Here is a 23,688-nt window from a genome sequence, read left to right as displayed (position 1 = left end):
TTAGTAAAAATATACCATATCTGTTTAAACAGAAGTCACATTATTTATTGATCAAACAAGTACAAGCCACATGCTCTATAAGAAAGAAAAGTGTGGTTTATTGTGGATATTCTCCTACCTGAGCATACCCTAACCAAGACTTTTTTTCTTTTCTGTTTCTGATGCGAGATGTAGAATTATATATATGGCCCTGCAAAGTAACAAAAAAGCCCATCAACAGTTGCATAATTAATAATCAATGAAAAATAACATAAACAGATGACATTTTATCCTTGCGTTTCCATTATGATTACATCAAAATTAAATAGTACTGTAAAAACGAAGCTGAAAACAAAACACAATTAGGGATAACTTCTGCTAGAATTAAGAACTGTAAGGAATCACATTACCCTAACTGTTCCACTGTATCCAGAGCCTATTTTGTATAATCCATCCTTGCATAACAGATAAAGAAAAAATCCATCATTCTGAAGTAGACACTGATCATCTTCATCAACGGATATTTCCTTTAATGGCCACTTGTGCATTAAAGCTGCTTTCTTAATGCCATTGCTAAACCAGTCCTGAATTTGAATTTTTCCCACCAACACTGCCTGTACACTTCTCTGTAGTGAATTTAGTATCATTGGCACCTATTTAAAAGACAAGAAACAAATAAAAAAGCATGTTTAAATGTCCCAAACACAGACAAAATAAAGATACTTCAGTAATATGTCATCATTTATGAGAAAATAAATTGCTCAGAATTATCATGGTTTGGCACATCAGTAAAAAGTACTAACTAGAAGTTTATTGTAAGAAGCAAATTTCAAGCAGCCCAAAATAAAAATGTCAAATCCAAAGATTATTAACTGACAGTTTGGCTCAAAACACTGAAATATTGCATCTTTCTCCAAAACACTCAATAACCAGTACTGCCTATGATTTCAAGTTTTGTGGACGGAAACATACTAGATTAGTAAAAAGTATGAATACTGGATATAAATAAAATTACACCGTATTAGAATACACATAAGCCAAAATATTTTATATGTTATGCATAATTACTAATATGCTTCATGATACGAAGCACAAATTTTTTTTTTTTTAATTTTTTTTTTTCAACGTTTATTTATTTTTTTTGGGACAGAGAGAGACAGAGCATGAACGGGGGAGGGGCAGAGAGAGAGGGAGACACAGAATCGGAAACAGGCTCCAGGCTCTGAGCCATCAGCCCAGAGCCTGACGCGGGGCTCGAACTCACGGAGCGCGAGATCGTGACCTGGCTGAAGTCGGACGCTTAACCGACTGCGCCACCCAGGCGCCCCACGAAGCACAAATTTAAGCATAAGAGAATGGTGTGGCTTCTACAGATGAAACAAAATTTCCAATGTTTCTCTTCCACTTTGCTTCTCCATTATGACTAATACCCATCAACATCAACAATATTCCATAATATGAAAACTCATTTGTTAATTGTGTATTCATTCAGCACTCATTTATCCAATATTCATCAAAGACCTGCTATAAATACCTGTCACATTAAATGAGTCCTCAACAGTCACCAGCATGGGACCAGCACTCTGCCAGCAGAGGAAATTCTGTTCCTCACCTTTTGTCCCTCTTTTACCACATCCAACAATACAGCCAAGCCACACTGTCCAATATAGCAGCCATTAGCCACATGTGACTGACTACTGAGCTCCTGAAATGTGGTTATAGTGCTTTAAATACAAAATACCCACTGGATTTTGAAGACTTAGCATAAAAACAAGAGTACAGAATCTTAATATTATATTGATTACATGTTGAAATTATTTTTTAGATATACTGAGTTGAGTGAAATACATCATTAATACATACACATTTAACCACACCTATTTCTTTTTACCTTTTTAATGTGGCTAATAAAAAGATTTTAATTACATACATAGACTACATTATATTTCCATTGGACAGCACTTTGTAGAGGATAGAGCTTTCATAGGAAGAAGTGACCCGCTGTTCATACAGTCTCCTCTTCTTCCAGTTCTAAGGCCTCTGACTCAGCCAAGATATGTAATTTATACTATATATACTTATATATATAATAGATTTATGTATATAATATATACATAGTTGAATACTACAAATTCTTTCACTAGAAGTAGCTATATTAAACTTATGGCTATTTTATCTAGAATTGATATCCATATTACTATATAATATGCCAAAGCTTCCACTGTTAATATTTTTGTTTGTTTCAGATACTTTCTGTTGGTGTCTATTATGAACAATGATGCTCTCCTCCCTCCCCAAATCCTCAAAATTGAGCTATATATAATAATTTCTGGTTAAATTAGTATTCAAAGGTCACTTATTATGATTGTGTAATCATGGCTCATGAGCCAAATTGTATATTACATTTCCTTCCTTGTGTAATTTTTTTTTTTCATTAAGTCAACAATTGCCCTATTTTTGCATTTGCTAAGTTTTCTCTATACCTTCCCTTAAGGGTTCCCCATACACCTTTCAAGAAAGTCAAACATCATTTCTACTTCTTCCGCTTGGCAACACCCCTCATAAAACCTTGTTCTGGTCTAAACTAAAGAAGAGGCAGGCGTGGAAGTTAAAATTGTTCAATATCATGCATGTTCAAAAGCCATCTTCATCGTCCCTCAAACATGACTGCTAGTTGAACTAGGTATGGTGAACATCATTTTCTCTGAGAACTTTGAAGGCACTGTTATTTTCTATGCCAGTGCTGCTTTGAACCAGTCTAATGCCATTCTGTTTGATATTTGTTCATAATCTGTCTTTGCTCTCTGGAAACTTTACAGTCTGTTAATTAACAGTGTTCTGATTTACAAAGTTGTATCCTAGTTTGATTCTTTTTTCATAATGAATGTTGGGCACTCTGTGTGTATTCTGTCAATCTGAAGATGTATATCTTTGAGGCACATGAATTTTCCTTGTAAGATTTCTTGAGTAATTTATTTCCTCTTCTCTGTTTGAATACCTGTGAGGGATTGTATTTCCTGGTTAGATCCAATTTTATTTTATGTCACCTATTTTGTTTCTCTTTTTTCTATTTTCTGGAGACTGCTTCAACCTGATCTTCTAACCCTTCTACTGATTTTATTGCTGTTGTCTTAACTTATAAAAGTTTTTCTTGTTCTATGAGCTTAAAAAACAGCATACTGATGTTTAATGTAAACAGTATTCTCTTATCCTTCATCAAAATATTAATTACAGTCTTCTTAGTTTCTTCTGTCTCTATATTCTTTTTATTCAAAGTTTCTTTTATTATCATTATCATTATTGATTTAGGGAATCTCTGTTTTTCATGTTAGCCTAGTGATACTTGGTTGTATGCTTTTTTTGTTGTATTTTATTTTTTTATCTTTTTTTAATATTTCAAGCTTTTATTTCAATTTTAGTTAGCTAACATACAGTGTAATATTAGTTTTAGGAGTAGAATTTAGTGAATGATCACTTGCATATAACACCCAGTCCTCATCACAAGTGCCCTCCTTAATACCAATCACCCATTTAGCCCATCTCCCACCCACTTCCCTCCATCAACCCTCAGTTTGTTCTCTACAGTTAAGAGTTTATTTTATGGTTTGCCTCCCTCTCTCTCTTTTTTCTTTCCTATGTTCATCTTTCCCTATGTTCATCTGTTTTGTTTCTGAAAATTCCACAGGTGAGTGAAATCATATGGTATTTGTCTTTCTGACTTTTTTCACTTAGCATAACACACTCTAGCTCCATCCATGTCATTGCAAATAGCAAGATTTCATTCTTTTCTTTTTTTAAGTTTTTATTTATTTATTTTGTGAGAGACAGAGACAGCATGAGCTGGGGAGGGGCAGAAAGAGAGGGAGAAATAATGCCAAGCAGGCTTCACACCATCAGCACAGACCCCAGTGTAGGGCTCAAACTCAAGAAACTATGAGATCATGACTTGAGTCGAAAACTGAAAGTCGGCGCTCAACTGATTGAGCCACCCAGGTGCCCCAATATTTTATTCTTCTTGATGGCTGAGTAATATTCCATTGTACATATATACCATATCTTCTTTATCCATTCATCAATTGATGGACATTTGGGCTCTTTCCATAATTAGGTTATTGTAGATAACACTGCTATAAACATTGGGGTGCATGTGCCCCTCTGAATCAGTATTTTTGTATCCTTTGGATAAATACCCAGCAGTGCATTTGCTAGATTGCAGGGTAGTTCTATTTTTAACTTTTTGAGGAACCTCCATACTGTCTTCCATAGTGGCTGCACTAGTTTGCATCCCTACCAACAGTTCAAGAGGGTTCCCCTTTCTCCACATCCTCACCAAAACCTGTCATTTCCTCTGTGGTTAATTTTAGCCATTCTGACAGGTGTCAGGTGGTAACTCACTGTAGTTTTGATTTGTAGTTCCCTAACGATGAATGATATTGAGCATCTTTTCATGTCTCTGTTAGCCAATTGTATGTCTTCTTTGGAAAAATGTCTATTCATGTTTTTTGCCCATTTCTGAACTGGATTATGTGTTTTTTGGGTGCAAATTCATTCTATGAAGCCAGCATTGCCTTGATTCCAAAGCCATACAAAGACCCCACTAAAAAGGAGAATTACAAGCCAATATCCCTGATGAACATGGATACAAAAATTCTCAACAAGATACTAGCAAATCAAATCCAACAAGCTAAAAGTTTAAGTTTGACAAAGTACAGCATCCATTCCTGATAAAAACAAAGTAGGGATAGAGGGAACATAACTCAACATCATAAAGGCCATATATGAAAGAGCCACAGCTAATATCACCCTCAAAGGGGCAAAACTGAAAGCTTTTCCTCTAAGGTCAGGAATAAAACAGGGATGCCCACTCTCACCATTGTTATATAACATTGTACTAGAAGTCCTAGCTTTAGCAATCAGACAACAAAAAGAAACAAAAGTCATCCAAATCGGCAAGGAAGAAGTCAAACTTTCACTATTCGCAGATGACATGATACTCTATGTAGAAAATCTGGAAGACTCCACCAAAAAATTGCTAGACAGATATATGAATTCAGCAAAGTCACAGAATACAAAATCAATGTACAGAAACCTGTTGCATTTCTATATACCAATAATGAAGCAGCAGAAAGAAAAATCAAGGAAATCGATCTCATTTATACTTGCACCAAAAACCATAAGATACCTAGGAATAACCTAACCAAAGAGGTAAAAGATCTGTATTCTGAAAACTACAAAACACTTATGAAAGAAATTGAAGATGACACATAGAAATGGAAAAACATTCCATGCTTATGGATTAGAACAGCAAATACTGTTATATAAATGTCTATATTACCCAAGGCAATCTACACATTTACTGTAATCCCTATTAAAATACTACCAGCATTCTTCATGGAGCTTGAACATGGAATCCTAAAATTTATATGGAACCACCAAAGTCTCCAAATAGCCAAAGCAATCTTGAAAAAGGAAAGTAAAGCTGGAGGCATCACAATTCTGGACTTCAAGCTATATTACAAAGCTGTAGTCATCAAGACAGTATGGTATAGCACAAAAACAGACACAGAACAGAATAGAAAACCCAGAAATGGACCCACAGCTATATGGTCAAGTAATATTCAACAAAGCAGGAAAGAATATCCAATGGAATAAAGACAATCTCTTCAACAAGTGGTGTTGGGAAAACTGGACAGCAACATGCAGAAGAATGAAACTGGACCACTTCTTACACCATACACAAAAATAAATTAAAAATGGATGAAAGACCTAAATGTGAGACAGAAAGCCATCAAACTCCTAGAGAAAAACACAGACAGCAATCTCTTTGACCTCAACCATAGCAACTTCCTACTAGACACATCTCCATCAAGGGAAACAAAAGCAAACATGAACTATTGGGACTTCATCAAGATAAAAAGCTTCTGCACAGTAAAGGAAACAATCAACAAAACTAAAAGGCAACCTCCAGAATGGGAGAAGATATCTGCAAATGACATATTGGATAAGGGGTTAATATCTAAAATCTATAAAGAACTTACCAAACTCAACATCCAAAAACCAAATAATCTGGTTGTACACTTATTTTTAAGAGTAAACTACTAAAAATCTGGTAGAAAGCTCGGTGTGAATGGACAGGGTATTGGAGGACCCCTCAAATATCTGCATCTGTGGGTCTTTTCTCATTCCTTCTCCAAAGAAGAATCTGCCAGTCTGTTTCCTAGAAGCTGTAAGTCGCCTCATGGCCAGTGTTCTGGAAACTCAGTGAGGATAAGGAAATTTCATCATTAATACAAACACTTTCACTTAATCTCCATTTTCAGCCTAGTTCCTAATTCCACTTGCAACTGTGTCTGCTTTCCCCTGGCTTCTCCGACTCAATTTCTTTAGACAGTAAACGTATCTCTTTGGTGTATGACAGAAGGACAGTTGCTTGGCTGGGAAGGGCAAAGCAAGGGCCCTGGGGTTCTCTACCTTTCATAATACAGATTTCCAATCAATTTTTAGCTCTTGCCCTGACCACCACTTTCCAAGTACCTATTACATCCAACTCCAAATCTTATCTGGAGTTTTAAGTGAAAATCAACTTACTTTCTATGGGCATTTGCCTCTTAAGGAACTTAAATTCAAGCTTTCTCCAACTTCTCTCTACCAAAAATGTGTCCCATTCTTAAAAGTGTATATTAAAAAAAATTTCTTTATTATAACCTAAGTTGAAACTAGCGAAGGAGCAAAAACTTAACATGTTTCTTCAACATAACTCTATTTCTTTCATGCTTTCTAAAAGGGTACTAAAGTTTTAAGATAACCCAGTGCTATAATAAAAAGTCTCAGATACACTGTTTTTTTCTCTGTTTGATTTTCTCTCACCAACACTGTGGCAGGGCCTAGGGAATTTATTCTGATAAACTAGACTTCCTTAATCTGAGGATTCCATGTCATTTACCAATTTTGGAAAATTTTGCCCACTATTTCAACTACTGCCTCTCCATAATGCATTATTGCCCTTGTGGAACTCAAATTGTATTGATACATTATGTTTTGTCATTCTCTATTCATGTTTCCTATTGTGTCTTCCATATTTTCTCTGTCTCTCTGTGTTGCATTCTGAATAATTTTTTTCCCTTTTTATACCCAATGGTTAACTCAGCCTTTAAATTTCAGATTGTAGTTATTTGGTTTTTTTATTTCCGGGAGTTGAATTTGGTTCATTTTCTGATATGATTACTTTTTACATTTACATTCTTATTCCTTAATTGTACTTGTGATACCTTCTTTTATTAATTTAAACATTATACATACACACACACGTTTTATGGTCTATATCAAATAATTTCAACATATATAGACTAGGCAGGACTGATTCTGCCATATTTGTTTCTACTAACTCTCAATAACGGTGCCTTTTTTTTCTATGTTGTTTTTGTTTGTAAGCTCAGATGTGCCTTTAAAGCCTGGAGTTCATTCCTCCAAAAAAAGATTTTTTTTTTTTTTTTTTAATTTTTTTTTTTTCAACGTTTATTTATTTTTGGGACAGAGAGAGACAGAGCATGAACGGGGGAGGGGCAGAGAGAGAGGGAGACACAGAATCGGAAACAGGCTCCAGGCTCTGAGCCATCAGCCCAGAGCCCGACGCGGGGCTCGAACTCCCGGACCGCGAGATCGTGACCTGGCTGAAGTCGGACGCTTAACCGACTGCGCCACTCAGGCACCCCCAAAAAAAGATTTTAAGTCTCCTTCAATATGGTAGTTCATGGTACTATCATCCCTACCCTACTTTAAAATCTCAGCTTAATATCTTTGGAAAAAGACAGCTAATATGCATTTGAATCCCAAAACAATTTGAGATGTTAGAGTTACACATTCTCCGGGAAGAGTTTTCTCCCTCCACCCATAGCCTGGCCAAGAGAATTTTGTGAACTGAAGTTAGTAGGTGGAATGAGGCCAAGTCATGAAGAACACCGTATAAGATAGGGGTGCCTGGGTGGCTCAGTGGGTGAAACGTCCAACTCTGGCCCAGGTCATGATCTCATGGCTTGTGGGTTCAATCCCCGCATCAGGCTCTGGGCTGACAGCTCAGAGCCTGCAGCCTGCTTCAGATTCCGTATTTCCCTCTCTCTGCCCTACCCAGCTTGTTCTGTCTCCCTCCCTCCCTCTCCCTCTCTCTCTCTCTCTCTCTCAAAAATAAATAAACTTAAAAAAAGATAATGTTAAGATAATAGGCTTTAACATGGTGTTTGGGCTGGTGATGGGAATGTAGTGACAGGGCAGGTCCAGGGAACCTCAGCTATTAATTCAGGGGATCTAGTAATTGTGCACAGCCTAGTGCTTAAGCATATTGCAATCAGACAGACAAACATGCAAGTCCTGTCTCTGTTAGCTGAAAGCTCTCTATACTAGAACTATACTAAACTTCTTTCAGACTTCAGTATTCTACTCTTAATCTTAACCTCCATGCATTAGCATGTAATACCAAGAAAATTTCTCCCTCCACATCCCCAGCGGTAACACTTCCTCCCTTTGGAGTGGCTACTTTCAACTCATCATTTAGATCTTACTTCATATCCTCTGAAAGGAGTCTACACAAGAAAAAAATCACGCAGTGTCTAATAAGCTCATGTTTTTATGGTCACTATATTTTTTAAAATTTGGAATATGATATGTAAATGTGTTATTTCATTAAAATTAAGCATTATTTGTGTATTTTAAGCATGTGTTTAAATTAAAATTTTGCCAAACCTCAAAGTACCACTGCAGAACACAGTTCTGAAAAACACTGCATTATAGGAAATTCAAAATATTAAGGATCATAAAAAGGGAAAAGAAGATTTCAGGCAGGGCAGAAAGAGGAAAATCTAGAATAGACTCTAGAATAGAAATCTAGAATAAGGGGATCGCTCATGTTTGACAAGGAGAGTTCAACATTGCTGAATTAAGTTCAAGAAAATGACCCATATACCCTTTTTGCTATCTTGGTCTGCTAATAACAGGATTGAAGCAGTCCTTCCATCTGTTCTGGATGTTGCCCAAGGGGCCAGTGAAGAACACATAACAGAGACCTAAAACTGTAACTTCTTACTCAATTTTCTAGAACAATCCAAAGGAATTAAATCAAGTTTGCCCATAAGGAGAATTCTATTTCCCACTACTAACAACAATAAAGAGTTTCTTCCACAATCAGACATTAAAAGCTTAAAATGTTATATGCAAAGCTGAAGAAGCTCAGAAACAAATCAATCCATAAGAAACCACATTTGATTCTCGAACAGTGCAGGGATTGGGACACTGAGCATACTTGAAAATTCCATACTTAAAAACTAGGGAAAGATGGGAGGTGGGGGAGGGCAGAGAACAGGGAATGCAAAAGAAGAGGTGGCTGGAGTGTTGATACAAAGCCCAGCTTAAAAGTTAAACAGTTTTTTGCCAAATTTCATTTTATTACCTTTATATACTGTGGATTATTCACACATCAACCTTGGATAGATCAAATCACTATAATGAGTGAGCAAAACCAGAGGATTCCTACTGACAGAAATTAAGGTGAAATTCCAACCTGGCATCTTATACCTTCTAAGCAGCTATAAATGAAATACCTGTATAGTTTGGCAAGCATGGCTGCCATTGTTGGTGAGGATAGCAGAGATGGCCTGAAGTGTCCTTCCTGTTTCTCCCCAAGAAGCCACCAGACTAAAGAGGCAAGCACAGGAAAGTGCTGTCAGAGACTGTCCTGTGCTGTCATTCATTCCAGTACTTCGAACAGTGATTTCCAAAAGGAGCTGGAAGAGAGCCTCTGTGAATAAAATAGAACTCAGTTATATTCATTCAACATACAGAACATTAAATGTGTATTTATTTATAACTTGCCTCATTATAAAAAAAATATTTAAGGCAGCTAGAACACTTACTTTGTATTAGTTCCTTTTTAGTTACCCTTTCCCCCCCAAAGTTAGAATATTTATATACAAAGGACCTCAGAGAACACTTAGTTCAACTCTTCACTTTTGTAAATAAATGGATCTATCCCAGGTTGTTTAAAAGAAATTTATCTTGAGGCATTCACACACTCAAGAAATATCCTCTCAAGTAACAGACTACTCACTGTACTTATTTAACCTTTCACACTGGGAAGAATTGGAGCTTCTTAAAATGTTAAGTGTCCAGAAAATTTGTTTGTGTAAAACAACAGAATACATAAAAAATACATGCTATAATTTTTTTAATATAAAATTGTTTTACTGCTAACATAACAGCAGTTCACATTTATAAACAAGTATGTAATTCATTTTATACCCTAGAAAAACCTCCAAGTCAATAGGACAGATATCCTCCTCCTTCAATGGACAATGAAATTGAGACAGGGAGGTAAAGAGATTTTTCCAAAATGATAAAGCCATTTAGTGGCAGAGATGGTAAAGTAACACCTGAACATTTGATGGCCACCAGAAGTTTCCATGCAAAATTCCCTGAACAACTCTGTCCAAGAACTGAACCAACAGACCTCTAGGCATTTCTTCTGCAGAAGGGAAGGGATTTTGAAAATCCTTAAAGAGTGAACACTCAAGACGGGGAAAGAAACAGAATCAGAAAAAGAAAAATTGAGGAAGATGAAGAAAGGGAAAGGGAAAAGAGAGAGCAAAAGAAAGAGAAAAGAGAATTCGTGTACTGCAACTCACCAAAAACTAAAAGCCATCTGTGGTTTATTCGTTAACTCACAGAGAGCTAGCCTTCCTCTGTCCATTCCTCATCTCCCATGTATCTCATCCCTAGTAAGCCCTGTCACTTTCGCTTCCGAATTCCTCCACTTGCTCTGTCTCATGACCATCTTCCCAAACTATGCTCTTTATCAGCACCTGTTAATCAGACTACTAAAAAGTGTTCAAAAATTAGCTCCCACCTTCACTTTTGTTCTTTTACATCCAAAGAGAATTTTTAAACCAAAAATCTGGTTTTCCATTTAAAATCCATTTGCTCCTTTGTTAATTCGTCCCTACTCTTCTTCCTTCTTTCCATTCTCCCTACTTTTCTTCATGTGCCTGTACATCCTTCAGTCTTCCCTTTCTTTCATTTAGCCTTCCCTTCGTGCTTCCTTCCAACTATCCTTTCCCCTCATCCTTTCATCTACCCTTTCTCCATCTGTCCATCCTTCCTTCCATCATTATCCTTCTGCCCCTTCATCCTTTAATTACTCAGCAAATATTCACTGAATTCTTCCTGTGCATGAGAAACGATTCTAGGTTGTGGTAGTACTTTGGCAAACAAGACTAAGAATCTATGCCATCAAAAAAAGTTAGATTCAAGTGGAAGAAAACAGAAGTGCTATAAAATTAAGAACATTTTTTTAAGCATGAGGAGATAGTGAGTGACTTTCCATTTCTCCTACAACAATAGCCAGGTTCCCTTAACATGATGTATGAAGCTCCACATGATCTAGTCTCTGCCTCCCTCCTCACCTATGGCAAAGCCCTCCCTCCTTTCACTCTCCACATCCTAGCCAATCTTTGTTCAGTCATTCTCCTTTCTGTGTCAGAGACTTATAGCATGCTGTCCTTTTTGCCTAGAAACTCAGTTAACTCCTTCTTACTCATCCTTCAAATCTCCAATGTCACATCTTCAAGGAGGCCTGTTATAGACTCCTAGAACTTCCTCTCCTTTCCCCCATACTATTTACCCATACCTGCAATCACACAAGTGTCCAACTATCTGATGCTAAGTCCCATAATAACAGCAACAGTGTCTGTACTGATCACCCCTGAACTATATGCTCATAGTACAGCACACAGGAGATACTATTATATTTAAGTGAATACTTAAGAACATACATTCCAACCTTAAATTGAACAGAAAGATAGATATAACAAGGATTTTTTTTAAACTAGACAATTTCTAAATCAAAATCCATTTGCTAAGAGAAGAAGCTTGGTGTATCATAATCATCAAGCTATCCCAACAGTGAGAGTGATATACACATATATGTATATATTTTCCTGGATAAAATGAAAAACAAAGCATACTAATGTGATTATGCTATTAGATCAAAGGAAAAAACAGACAGATTTCAATAGAAATTTAGTTTTAAAGAGCCAAATTACATCTTTGAGCTAATTAAGCCATTTCAAATAAGAAATATAAAGTGATGTTAAATCCCTCAATATAAAAATAAGTCAAAACAGGGAAGAGATAGGAAGCAAACACCGAAAGGATAAAAGAGAAACCAAAGAATTATAGCAGCATTTGAAACTGTTAACAAGAAAATAAAAACAGACAAATTAATCAGGTGAAAGTTTTAATAGAAGATGATTAAGCTGAAGCACACATTATAATTTCAAAAACAGTATTAAGAACAAGATCTATTTTGAAAAGCATAAAGGAAAGGGAGTATTTATACATAGACTAGATACTAAACAAGGTATATGACAACTAATAAAAGATAACTGAATGGCAGAGGATCTAGGAAAAAGAAATGACTAGCATGCTGTTCAAAGTAATAAATAGGATGTGCAGGTTTTAGTGGATATTTTAAATATTTCAATTATTTGTTAATTGACAAACTAGAGCTAAGAACAGCAAAATATCCTTAAATATAATCAATTAAATAAATAAAAAGCTTTGGTAAGATGCTGTGATGCCAAGTAATGCATCACAATAGTAATACGATCACTTGTGTTACCATAACAGTAATCAACAAGGTGCCTGCCTCTTACCATATGACAGCTTTTATTTAGTAGTAGTGTTTAATAACATGGGGTGGGGGAGGGTATTGTGTTTTTTAAATCCTCAGCTTGTTTTCATGGCAAGCACTCTCCTCCCTGACCAAACCAAAAAAAAAAAAAAAAAAAATCCAACACAAAAACTAATCACCATGTGACACCACCACCCCCCACAGCCAAACAAACAAACAACCACCAAAACAAAACCTGTATGATCTGTAATTAGGTTCTCACATGTGGGTCTAATAAACACCAAATAGCCAAGTAGAAAAAAAAAATCAAACTCTAGTCCAGACCAGCAGTGCGGTCCTCAGATGAGCAGTACTGGCAACATCACCCAGAAATTTACTCTAAATGCAAATTCTTGGGCCCCATGCCAAATCTACTGAATCAGAAACTCTGCGGGTAGGGCCCATATGAATCTGATATGAATCTCAATGCTTGAGATTTAGAAAAATCTAGACTTTCAAGGCCCATGGTTAGCATCAGAAAAAATCAATTAGCCAATTTCAAACTTATGCCTCCATCTCTATTTCTATTCCTCAAGAGCTCCTAACTTCTTTATGTGTTCAACCTGCATCAATAGCAAGAAAGGCATGTGTTCATAAAATTCAAATACACTTTACAAAAAGCAAACATATTTACTTAATGGAAGTTGCTACTAATTCAAAAGCATTATCTATAACAAAAATTAATTTTTATTTATAATGAATACAAAAGAAATGCCCTGTTTGGAAAGTAATTGTGCTGTTTGGGGTTGGTAGCATTTGTTCACTTTCTTCCCACTTTTTTAACTATCCAGAATAATATATAAAGTTAGAGAAAGTCAATGTTAGCTATTTCGGCCAAAGGTTTAACAAGAATGATTTAAGTTAGTAGTGACTTATAAGGCTTGGATTATTTCTGGGTTCCAAGGATTTATGTTTTGCTTTTTTCCCCATCATCACAATAATCAAGAAATGTCTATGTGTGAACTAAAACTCTTAAACTGGAACTCCAGTAGAACATAGCAAAATACCTTAAAATTTATACCCTTGCTGTTTCAATACATTAAAAAAAAAAAAAAAACTGCATTACAGGCTGCTGTACATGCTTCGTAAGAGAAGCTATTTACATTCAAAGACTTCATCCAATGCCCAGGGCTCTCACCTAGGACCTCTGGGGGCTCTGACTGGAGGCCTTCCGGCTGCTGACCCTGAAGCACGTTAAGCAGGGCCTGTAGACTCCTCAGACACAGGGATGGATGAGAAAATCTCGTCTCCTTGATCAATTCAAAAACTTCACAAAGTCCAACCTCAATGATCTGTTTAAGATGAAAAAAAAAAAAAATACACATATATATATATATATATTATAACAGGTAAACTAGTAACACTTTCCAGGCAGTTTCACCAGTACAGCTTATTGCCACAGCAAATGATTAATGCTGCAATATTTACTAGGCTAAAACAAACAAAAACACATAAAAAAGCAAAACACAACCACCCATGGCATTTAATTCCAAGGTACAGAAAACCATCTAGTTACATGAAAGGGTTAAAAAATTATGGCACTATTTTATTTTAGAGAGAGAGAGGACATAAACGGGGGAGAGGGACAGAGGGAGAGAGACAGAATCATAAGCAGGTTCCACACTCATCTCGCAACCCTGGGATGATGACCCGGGCCGGAATCAAGAGTCAGAAGCTCAACCAACAGAGCCACCTAGGCGCCCTACAGTGGCAGTATTTTAAAAGTATTTATAGCACAAGGAAGCCATAATAAAATATAATAAAAATTTTAACAATGAAGTAGATACTAGGTTACATTCACTCAGAAAAAATAAACTCTATTAATTTAAAAGTTCATTTGGCTGTACTCAAGTACAAATCAGCATTCTTTTGTTAAAAGTCATGTTACTTGTTACTTATGAGCAGGAAAAAAGTCAATATAACTCATACAATGCAGAGATTTAAAAAGGAGCGTTTCGTCTTAGCCATTCCTATAATGGTACAATCACAATATTACTGTTTACTGATGTGTCCCCTCTTCTTATAGTGTTTAATCACCAAAAAACCTACCTATCAAAAAGATCACTGCTATTTTTACCTTCATTATCTTATCATTCCTGATCAGAACCAAATCTGACTCAGTCCATATCTAGCAAAAGATACATCTGTAACTAAAGATTGACAGAGAAGTGTGATGAGCATAAATGTTTCTTAAACCCTTATTTTGTGCAACTCACTATAGGAGATATGAAGATACACATCACAACAGCCCCTGTCCTCTAAGAATTTATTCTCTAACAGGGTAAATGAGCCTTGTACATGACTCTTATCCAGTTGAGACCTCTGTTATACATTTATTATAGTATAGCTGACCATTTTTGTTTCCTTTTTCCTGTGGTCTCCTTATAGACAAGGAGCATGCCTGAGCTGGCTTAGTATGTCCTGTGGCTAACCCAGTGCCTAGCACATGATAGGCATATAATAAATATTTAATTACTCTCCGTTGTGTGCTAAAAACCACTGCAAATCAGAAATAGATTTTCCAGACAATGGTCAAATCAGTTGCAGGCAAGTCACTTGCAGTTCTGATTATCATTTGCAAGGTTTCTGAAGAATACAGACATGACTGAGAAGTTAAACTAGTAGGACTGTCTTTAGAGAAGTTATCTAAAATACTAGCGGACTTAATTATAGCCAAGATTACAGAGGTGGCCTGTATAGAGTTTCAATTGATTAAATGCACTAAGCAGTGAAAATTTTCCAGTTGATATAGTTTCTTTTCCTGAAACACACTAGAAAGTAAAAACATGCTGTTCAAGATTTCTATCTGCTTATGCACTTACAGGAAATGAATCTGAACTCAAAGATCTCCTAAGCACAAAATATAGGGCTCTGTTCTCAGGCCAATGGGAAACTGCTCTACCCTTTCAGTCTTCAAAAATGCTTATTCTATTGCTACCAATCATGACTTTTCTAAGTTCAAAGGAGACTCTTCACAGATAACATTTTTAGCTACGGTTTATTTATATAAGATTCCTATGGTAACAGAGAAAGTACTGAACCTTACCAAAAAAGAGTGAGGCTACTTACTGAACAAGTTCCTGAGCTGTCTCTCTGGTAAGTTCAGGGCATAATAACAAATATATTAAAATAGGCAACTCAGATACACTGCTTAGGAACAGAGCACTAGCTGGTTTTGGTAAACCTATAAAATGTTAGCCAAATGATCAGGAAAGAGAAATTACCCACCTATCTAGGTTAACCACTGTAGATTCTCATCTGCACCTTACTTCATAAAAAAAATTTTTATTAAGGGGGAAAATTAATTTGTTTCCAGAATATTGATATGTTTTCAAAATACAATAAAATAAAAATCAACTTCAAGTTTTCCAATCATATTTAGCTTTGAATTATTGAGCAGAGGAATAAAAGTTGTTGTGAAATAAGTTTGTTTGTTTGTGTTTGTTTTTGAGGTTTGGCTGAGAACATTTTACCATACGTATGAACTCTGAAATTATACTTTACACACTGAATCCTGTCTTACAGTCACTGAGAACATACTGTACTTTCTCCCCATTCAATATTGGGAAGGAAGAGTATAAGGAAAAAATATAGCACAGCAAATATAGTATGATTTCATTTGTGCAGAAATAATATACTTTTAATGTATATATATATAAATGTTTATAATGGGTATGTTTTGGTTAATAGGAATTTAAGAGGGATTTCTAATTTTTAATTTCTATTTCCTCTTTGTAAAAAATGTTCTGCATTTTTCAAACTATCTACAATATATACTGCCTTTATAATTAGCAATATAAATAAATGTGACTTTTAAACAGAGTAGTTGATTATAGTAATTAAATACACTAAGCTTCGGTACTTTCAATGAAAAACCATAACTACCCAACACGCAGTCTTCCACTTCTCTTCAGAAAATAACCTTTTATATTCACTAAATAAATTTACTGAATTTTCCCTTTACAGCTACTTTCAAATAATTAAATCCTGAAGGCTCTCTATTACACTTAAAGGAACACAAAACCCAAATAACTATCTGATACAGCCAGTGCAATGTCACTGCTGGGAAAAGTGAGATAAAAACATGCTTGGCCAAAGAAAAATAACATAATGAGTCTTTCAAGGTTTTATTTGGCTCTCATCAAATCATATATTCCCAAAAGTGATTTTATTATTTCACTAGCAAGTATGAGCATAAAAGTTTAGTTACATCACATTTAGATTAATAATTTTTTAATAAATTTTACCTTGTTCTATTAAAAAGTCCTAGAGGAAAGGGATGGGAGGGGCAAAACAGGTGAGGAGGATTAAAAAGTACAAACTTCCAGTTATAAATAAGTAAGTCCTGAAGATGAAAAGTACAGCCTAGGAAATATCACCAATAATATTGTAATAAATGTTGTGTGGTGACAGATGGTGACTACATTTATCCTGGTGAACATTTCAAAATATACAGAATTATTGAATTACTAGGTCATACACCTGAAACCAGTGCAACATTGTACGTCAACTATACACTAATGAATTTTTAAAAAGTCCTAGAATCTATTCTAATACTTTCAGAATCCATTTGAAAAAATTCAAGAGGAAATCAAAAGTAGGTTTATATATTACCACCGAGGGAAGTACACTGCCTTCCAAAATTTTTTATATAAAGCAAATATTTGGTAGATATGACATTTACAAATAATGAAAAATAAAAATCTAGAAGGGAGCAAAAGGAAGAGTGGAAGAAGAGCAGCAGCAGAGGAGGAGGAGGACAAAAAGAAGAGGAAGACTTCTGCTTCTCAAAAGGTCTGGGTGTGAGATGTCTAAGCAGTATCGTCTAACATACAAATTTATCTAGGACTACTACCATCTTCTTCCCTTCTCTTTACACCCAAAAGTGTTCTCACAACTTTTCAAAACTAACAATTTTTTTTTTACATTTATGTATTTTTGAGAGACAGAGAGAGACAGAGCACGGTGGGGGGGGGGGGGGGCAGAGAGAGAGAAAGAAACAGAATTTGAAGCAGGCTCCAGGCTCTGAGCTGTCAGCATAGAGCCCAACGTGGGGCTCAAACTCACAAACCGTGAGACCATGACCTGAGCCAAAGTCAGACGCTTAACCGACTGAGCCACCCAGGAGCCACTGAAACTAACAATTTTTAAGTGATGCTCTTGATCCCACCCCACCCTATCTCTAACAGAATTTTATTTTACCTTCCCCCACACTGTGACAGTCCCCAAGTCTCTATTTTTAGCTGGGACCTTTCTTTGGAACTTCAGCCCTATATAGTATACACAGGACACCTCACAGGTACCTCAAACTCAGTAAAGAGAACTAAACATCATCATCCCAACAAAGCACTGCTTCTCCTCCAGTTCCCTCTCTTGCAGTAAATGACATTGCCACCAGAAACTTCAGAAGTATGTTTCGATTCCACTTTCTCTTTCAGCCTTCATAATCAACTAATTACCAATTTGTCAATTCTGCTTCCTTAACATTTCCTGTAACCCAAACACCACCACTAGCAACCTTCAGTAACGCTTCCAGGACAAATGCAATAGCTGCCTAACTGATCCCTCTGCTCTAACCTTACCACCCTCTATGGTTTGTCTTACTAGCACCCAAGTAATTTTACTAAAATACAAGTCTGATCAAACTCTTTTGCTTAAAATCTTCAATATTTCCAAATCACAAGACAAAATCTGAAAGTGGATGCATGACACAGAAGGCCCTTCACAATCTAGCTCCTGCTCTCAGCCTCTTGCCCTATTCAGCTACTCCACTCTAGCTAAAAACAGATCACGTGTACTTTTGTAATGGTGCTGTTCCCTCCGCCTGTAAGTGCATCTACAGTCAGTGCTGCATCCGTACCCACGGTGTTCCACTACACCCAGCATGCCCTAGTAATCCTTAAGTCACTAGACACGTCTGGTATCCCCTACCAAACATAACTTTCTTGAGGGTAGGGACCGTGTCTCATCATTATTTTGTTCCCAGGGCCTAATATACTGCTTGCTATAACTCAAAAAGAATTTAAAAGCAAATAAACTTAAGAAGTAAATATGTAAGTCTATATGTTTTAACAAAATACATGGCATGATGAGCCTCAAATAAGACTGGGAAGTATGAATCCCAACAATAACTACTAAAAATTATGCAGTTATAGGGACACCCAGGTGGCTCAGTCAGTTAAACATCCAACTCTTGATTTCGGCTCAGGTCATAATCTCACAGTGAGCCCTGTGTTGGACTCCGTGCTCAGTATGGAGCCTGCTTAGGAAAGATTCTCTCTCTCTCTTTCTCTCTCTCTCTGCACCTTCCTTGTGCTCTTGCTCTCTCTCTCAAAAAAAAAAACAAAACAAAAACCAAAAACCAAAAAAACTATGTAGTTATAAAGCATGGAACACTATAGGGAATCTGGAAGTCAGATAGTGAAAGATGGTTTGAGCTGGGTAAAAACTGTGTTTTAGGTAAAAACCTTAATATGAAGCATTTAGGTGGGGGTAAGAAAGTCCCCCTTTTTTTCAAATGTTTACTTATTTTTGAGAGAGAGAGTGTGTGTGTGCAAGTGGTGGAGGGGCAGAGAGAGATGGGAGAGACAGAATCTGAAGCAGGCTCCAGGTTCCAAGCTGTCAGCACAGAGCCCGATTTGGGGCTCAAACCCATGAACCGTGAGATCATGACCTGAGCAAAAGTCGGATGCTTAACTGACTGAATCACCCAGGTGTCCCAAGTCGTTTTTAAAATATCAATGACTGTAGTGCCTACGTGGCTCAGTCAGTTAGGCGTCCAGCTATTGATTTGGGTTCAGGTCATGATCTCATGGTTTGTGAGTTCAAGCTCTGTGTCTCTGCACTATCAGTGCAGAGCCTGCTTGGGATTCTCTCTCTCTCTCTCTCTCTCTCTCTCTCTCTCTCTCTCTCTTTCTCTCTCTCTCTCTCTCTCTCTCTCAAAATAAATAAACTTTACAAAATATCAATGATTGCTGACCTACAAAAAAACAAAAAGCAAAGAAAACCCTGACAAGTAAGATCTACACAATAATCAAATGCAATTTAACTTTTAAAATTCAAATAGAAGGGACGACTGTGTGGCTCAGTCAGTTAAGTGTCTGACTTCAGCGCAGGTCATGACCTCATGGTTTGGGAGTTCGAGACCCGAGTCAGGCTCTGTGCTGACAGCTCAGAGCCTGGAGCCTGCTTCAGATTCTGTGTCTCCCTCTCTCTCTCTGCCCCTCTCCTACTCACTCTCTGTCTCTGTCTCTCTCAAAAATAAATAAACATTAAAAAAAAAATTCAAATAGAAAATTAAATTGCATCAAAATGATACTTTAACAACAAATAAAAACTGTCTTAATTATGTGAAAGAGCAGTGGGAGAGGGAAAAAACTCAGTGAAAAGAAGGAAAGCAACAGCCACACATGTAGGCAAGAAGAACAAGAGAGGAACAATTGCAAAGAAAAGGAAGGAACTGATGTAGAAGAGTAGCATCTGGAGCAGAAGGGTCAAAAGGAAAAGAAAAATGCTAACGTTTCTCACCTGCCCTTAAATTCTCATCTCCTCAAGTCCTACAGGCCTCATTTCTTCTGTGTCGGTCCTTCATGTCATGCAAATGGCTGCCAAAAACATCACCTAGAAGTTTCATTCCCCACCCACGCCCTAACCCACAGCATTTTGAATGCCTCTGCATAAAGGCATCTCAAAACTTCTTCCCCTCTCATTCGTCACATGGTCTCACTGACTTTCCAGAAGTTTATTTCCTTGGACATAAAGTATTTATTAATAAATAATTCGAGGAGTTCCTCGAAAACCAACTCAAATTCATTTGCACCTACACAATTTCTTGTTTTCACCTAACCTGATACTTACAACTATACCTATTATTTACTCACACACTTGTATTTGACATTTGTTAACTCACTGCATCTTCACTACAACCCTGTGAGGTATATATTATCTCCATTTCATAGATGACAAAATGGAGGCACAGATAAGTCAAATAACTTCCCCAGCATTACACAGTTATTTTTAAGGGTGAGTATTTGAACGCAGGCAGTTTGTTTGACTCCACTGCCCAGGTTCTTAATCACTATACCCTGTTTCCTGATGTGTCAGTACTTGATGGAAAACTCTTTACCTAGAGGAGCTTACACAGAAAAGATAAGCTTATTTGTTTTAAGAAGAAGAAAGGAGCCAATAGAGAAGTTATACTTAAGGACACTGGAGAGAAAGGGGCTAAAGGAAGAAGAGTCCCAAGAAGAACACTTAAAGATGGTTGACTAAAAGGCTGAGGAAGTTCACAAAACTTCTCTTACTCTATAAAACAGGAAGCAAGCCATCTGCTGAGAATAAGGTGAGAAGAATGTGACAGTACTGATTAAGGGCTGTGGTGCACTTAGGAATAGCCACCATGAAATATGGCAAAATATGTGCATGATATTTGCATGATAGCTCCTGTGTGTATGTACAAAAGTTTTTAAGGCATAGCTTTAAGGTATCAGTTTAGTAAAAATATTGGCATGATAGCTCCTGTGTGTATGTATAAAAAAGTTTTTAAGGCACAGCTTTAAGGTATCAGTTTAGTAAAAAGGCAACACACTGAACCATTTATGATAAAGGAAATCATTTCAAAATGTTTACATTTAGAAAAAGGCAATATACATATAAATCATTTATGATAGATACCCCTTTAAAAATATGTCTATATTGTCACTATTCTTTTGTTAGAAATACTAACTATACCTACAATGTAGAAAAAATACCATATATACAATAACATTACAGTCTTGAAATACACTAACACTTAAATAGAAGAGAGTACCTTAAGAATAGTTTGTTCTACTATAGTACATGCTTCTTTAACACCAATTAGCTAACATGTCTCTGGTAAATAAGGGAGTGATATCAGAACAATGTAGAAGTTTTGTTGCTTCATACGTAATTTTTTCCTAGGCAAGGAGAGCCAAAATAGCAAGAGAACAATCATAACCTAAGGAAGAAAAGGCAAAAAGCTCTCAACTCAGCAGCTGCACAGCCAGGAGCCCTCCTAGTTCTATTTGAAGAAAAATAAAAATGCATACCTGTACCCAAGGCTCCCTCCCCAGAAGGAAGCACCCCCAGCTTACTATGGCTCTTGGCTGGTGGTAGTTTGCAGTTCTGCTTACGCCCACCTTAATGGCAGCCCACTGGCTCAGAGCTCCACTTCTAGCTGCAATGGCTCAGTGCTTACAAGCCTCCATTTCCACTCTACTGCTTTTGTACATTTTTAAAAGCCCCTGATCTTTCTTCCTGGGCTGTCAAGTATTCTCCACTGGGTTACCAATTATTGATTTTGTTAGCACTCCAGTTATAAAGATGCATAGAGTTTTCCTGGTCTGCCCCAAACCTATTTTAACCCATCAGCCCTATTAATTTTGAGTGCACAATTTTATTAAAAAACAAGGTATTTTAGCAATGTAAATATATGTACTATAGCCCAAACACCTGTGGTTATCCATCCAAGTGGAATTTAGTGACTTACCTTTGGAAGCTTGATAGGGGGCTCTTTGGATTCCTCCTCTTCATCACTATCTGATTCTCCACTCTGCACAGAGTTCTTAGATGCAGCTGCCAATGATGTTTCCTTTTTCTGCCATTCCAGAACGCAATGGCGTACATTGCAATAAATATTGAAAGCAGAAGGATTGCTATGTAATTTGATATCTGGTATGATTACCGTATTCTCCAAGTTTTCAGACTGAAATAGAAGATATAATATTTCAATTCTATATTCCTTCACATCATCACCAATTCTCATTTTATATAAAAGAGTAAAGATTAGAAATGCTGGATAACTTGTATAAGTCAAATAAGTGACATAGCAAGACAATCCAAGTCTACTGATTCAACTTATAGTAAGTACCCTTTCTTCTACACTTTACTAAGTAACACAGCAATAACCCAACTGACAAGGGCTGGAGAGTGGCAAAGAGACTAATAGGAATACCTTTTTATTCCATGATAGGAATAAAACCAACAAAGTTTAACTGTTGAGTATCACAGAATATTAATTTTGTGCTCTTCTAAGGAACATCAGATGTATTTGAGTCTCGATGACCTAGTACAAACGTTGAATTACATTTTGATAGCTTTAAAAGTACATTTAGGGACTTAAACAGAAATCAGAACTAAAAACCAAACAAACTTTAATTTTAGTCAATTCTTCCAATTCCGTTCTAATTTAAATAGTAGTAATGTTAAGAAACTAGATTTCTGGGGGTGCCTGGGTGGCTTAGTCAGTAAGCGTCCGACTTCCGCTCAGGTCATGATCTCACAGTTCGTGAGTTCGAGCCTCGAATCAGGCTCTGTGCTGACAGCTCAGAGCCTGGAGCCTGCTTCAGATTCTGTGTCTCCCTCTCTCTCTCCTCCTCCCCCATTCACATTCTGTCTCTCTCTCTCAAAAATAAATAAACATTAAAAAAAGAAAAAAAAGAAAAGCAATTAGATTTCTGTAGATTATGGATATATGCTTTCCTGAAGATCTCCTAGCTATCAATCTTGATAAATAATAAAAATCACATGCTTGGTAATTTGTTAGAACTTAGTCAGTTTCTGTTCTGACCCAGCATTTTAGTCAGCAAGCCACAATCACACTTTTGAGAACAACATTTACACTATAGATATACAGAACTGGTTTAAGATATTCTATTAATGCAAGTTCCAAAAATTGGAGTATGTCCAGGAAGTATCCAAGATAAATAAGATGACACCTCAAGTACCAAAAACACTTGGTTTCAAAATTCTATCCTTCTTCCATAAATAATTAGGGAAAAAGTGGAATACTCCTTGTTAGAAAAAATATGTACTGAAGTTAATTGATAAATAATGTGTAAGTATGTATCCCAGACACACTAAAAACAAGCAATTATTAGCAATCCAAATCTAAGAACATATGAAAAAGGTAATGCATGATGATCAACCAAAAAACCGGCTGGTAACAACACTGGAAAAGTAATTAGTAATTCCTC

At 36.5% G+C, this 23,688-nt stretch overlaps 1 protein-coding gene across 15 annotated transcripts in view; it reads right to left on the bottom strand.

Annotated features, from left to right (window-relative positions):
• MYCBP2 (MYC binding protein 2) overlaps positions 1-23,688 on the bottom strand; it is a 293,673-nt gene that overhangs the window by 230,910 nt on the left and 39,075 nt on the right. For all 15 annotated transcript variants that reach the window (XM_086709934.1, XM_086709939.1, XM_086709855.1 and 12 more), the window contains exons 3-7: positions 22,203-22,418; positions 13,833-13,986; positions 9,570-9,766; positions 390-632; positions 119-190 (exon numbers count right to left, since the gene is read on the bottom strand). In XM_086709934.1, the coding sequence (XP_086566060.1) occupies positions 119-190; positions 390-632; positions 9,570-9,766; positions 13,833-13,986; positions 22,203-22,418 (882 nt within the window). The remainder of the gene's footprint in view (positions 1-118; positions 191-389; positions 633-9,569; positions 9,767-13,832; positions 13,987-22,202; positions 22,419-23,688) is intronic.

Source organism: Puma concolor, chromosome A1 (genome assembly GCF_028749965.1).
Source record: "Puma concolor isolate L17-30 chromosome A1, mPumCon1.1.hap2, whole genome shotgun sequence".
Classification (NCBI taxonomy): Eukaryota; Metazoa; Chordata; class Mammalia; order Carnivora; family Felidae; genus Puma; species Puma concolor.
The sequence above is the reverse complement of the archived record's forward strand: the minus strand, read 5'-3'. Positions and strand labels throughout refer to the sequence as shown.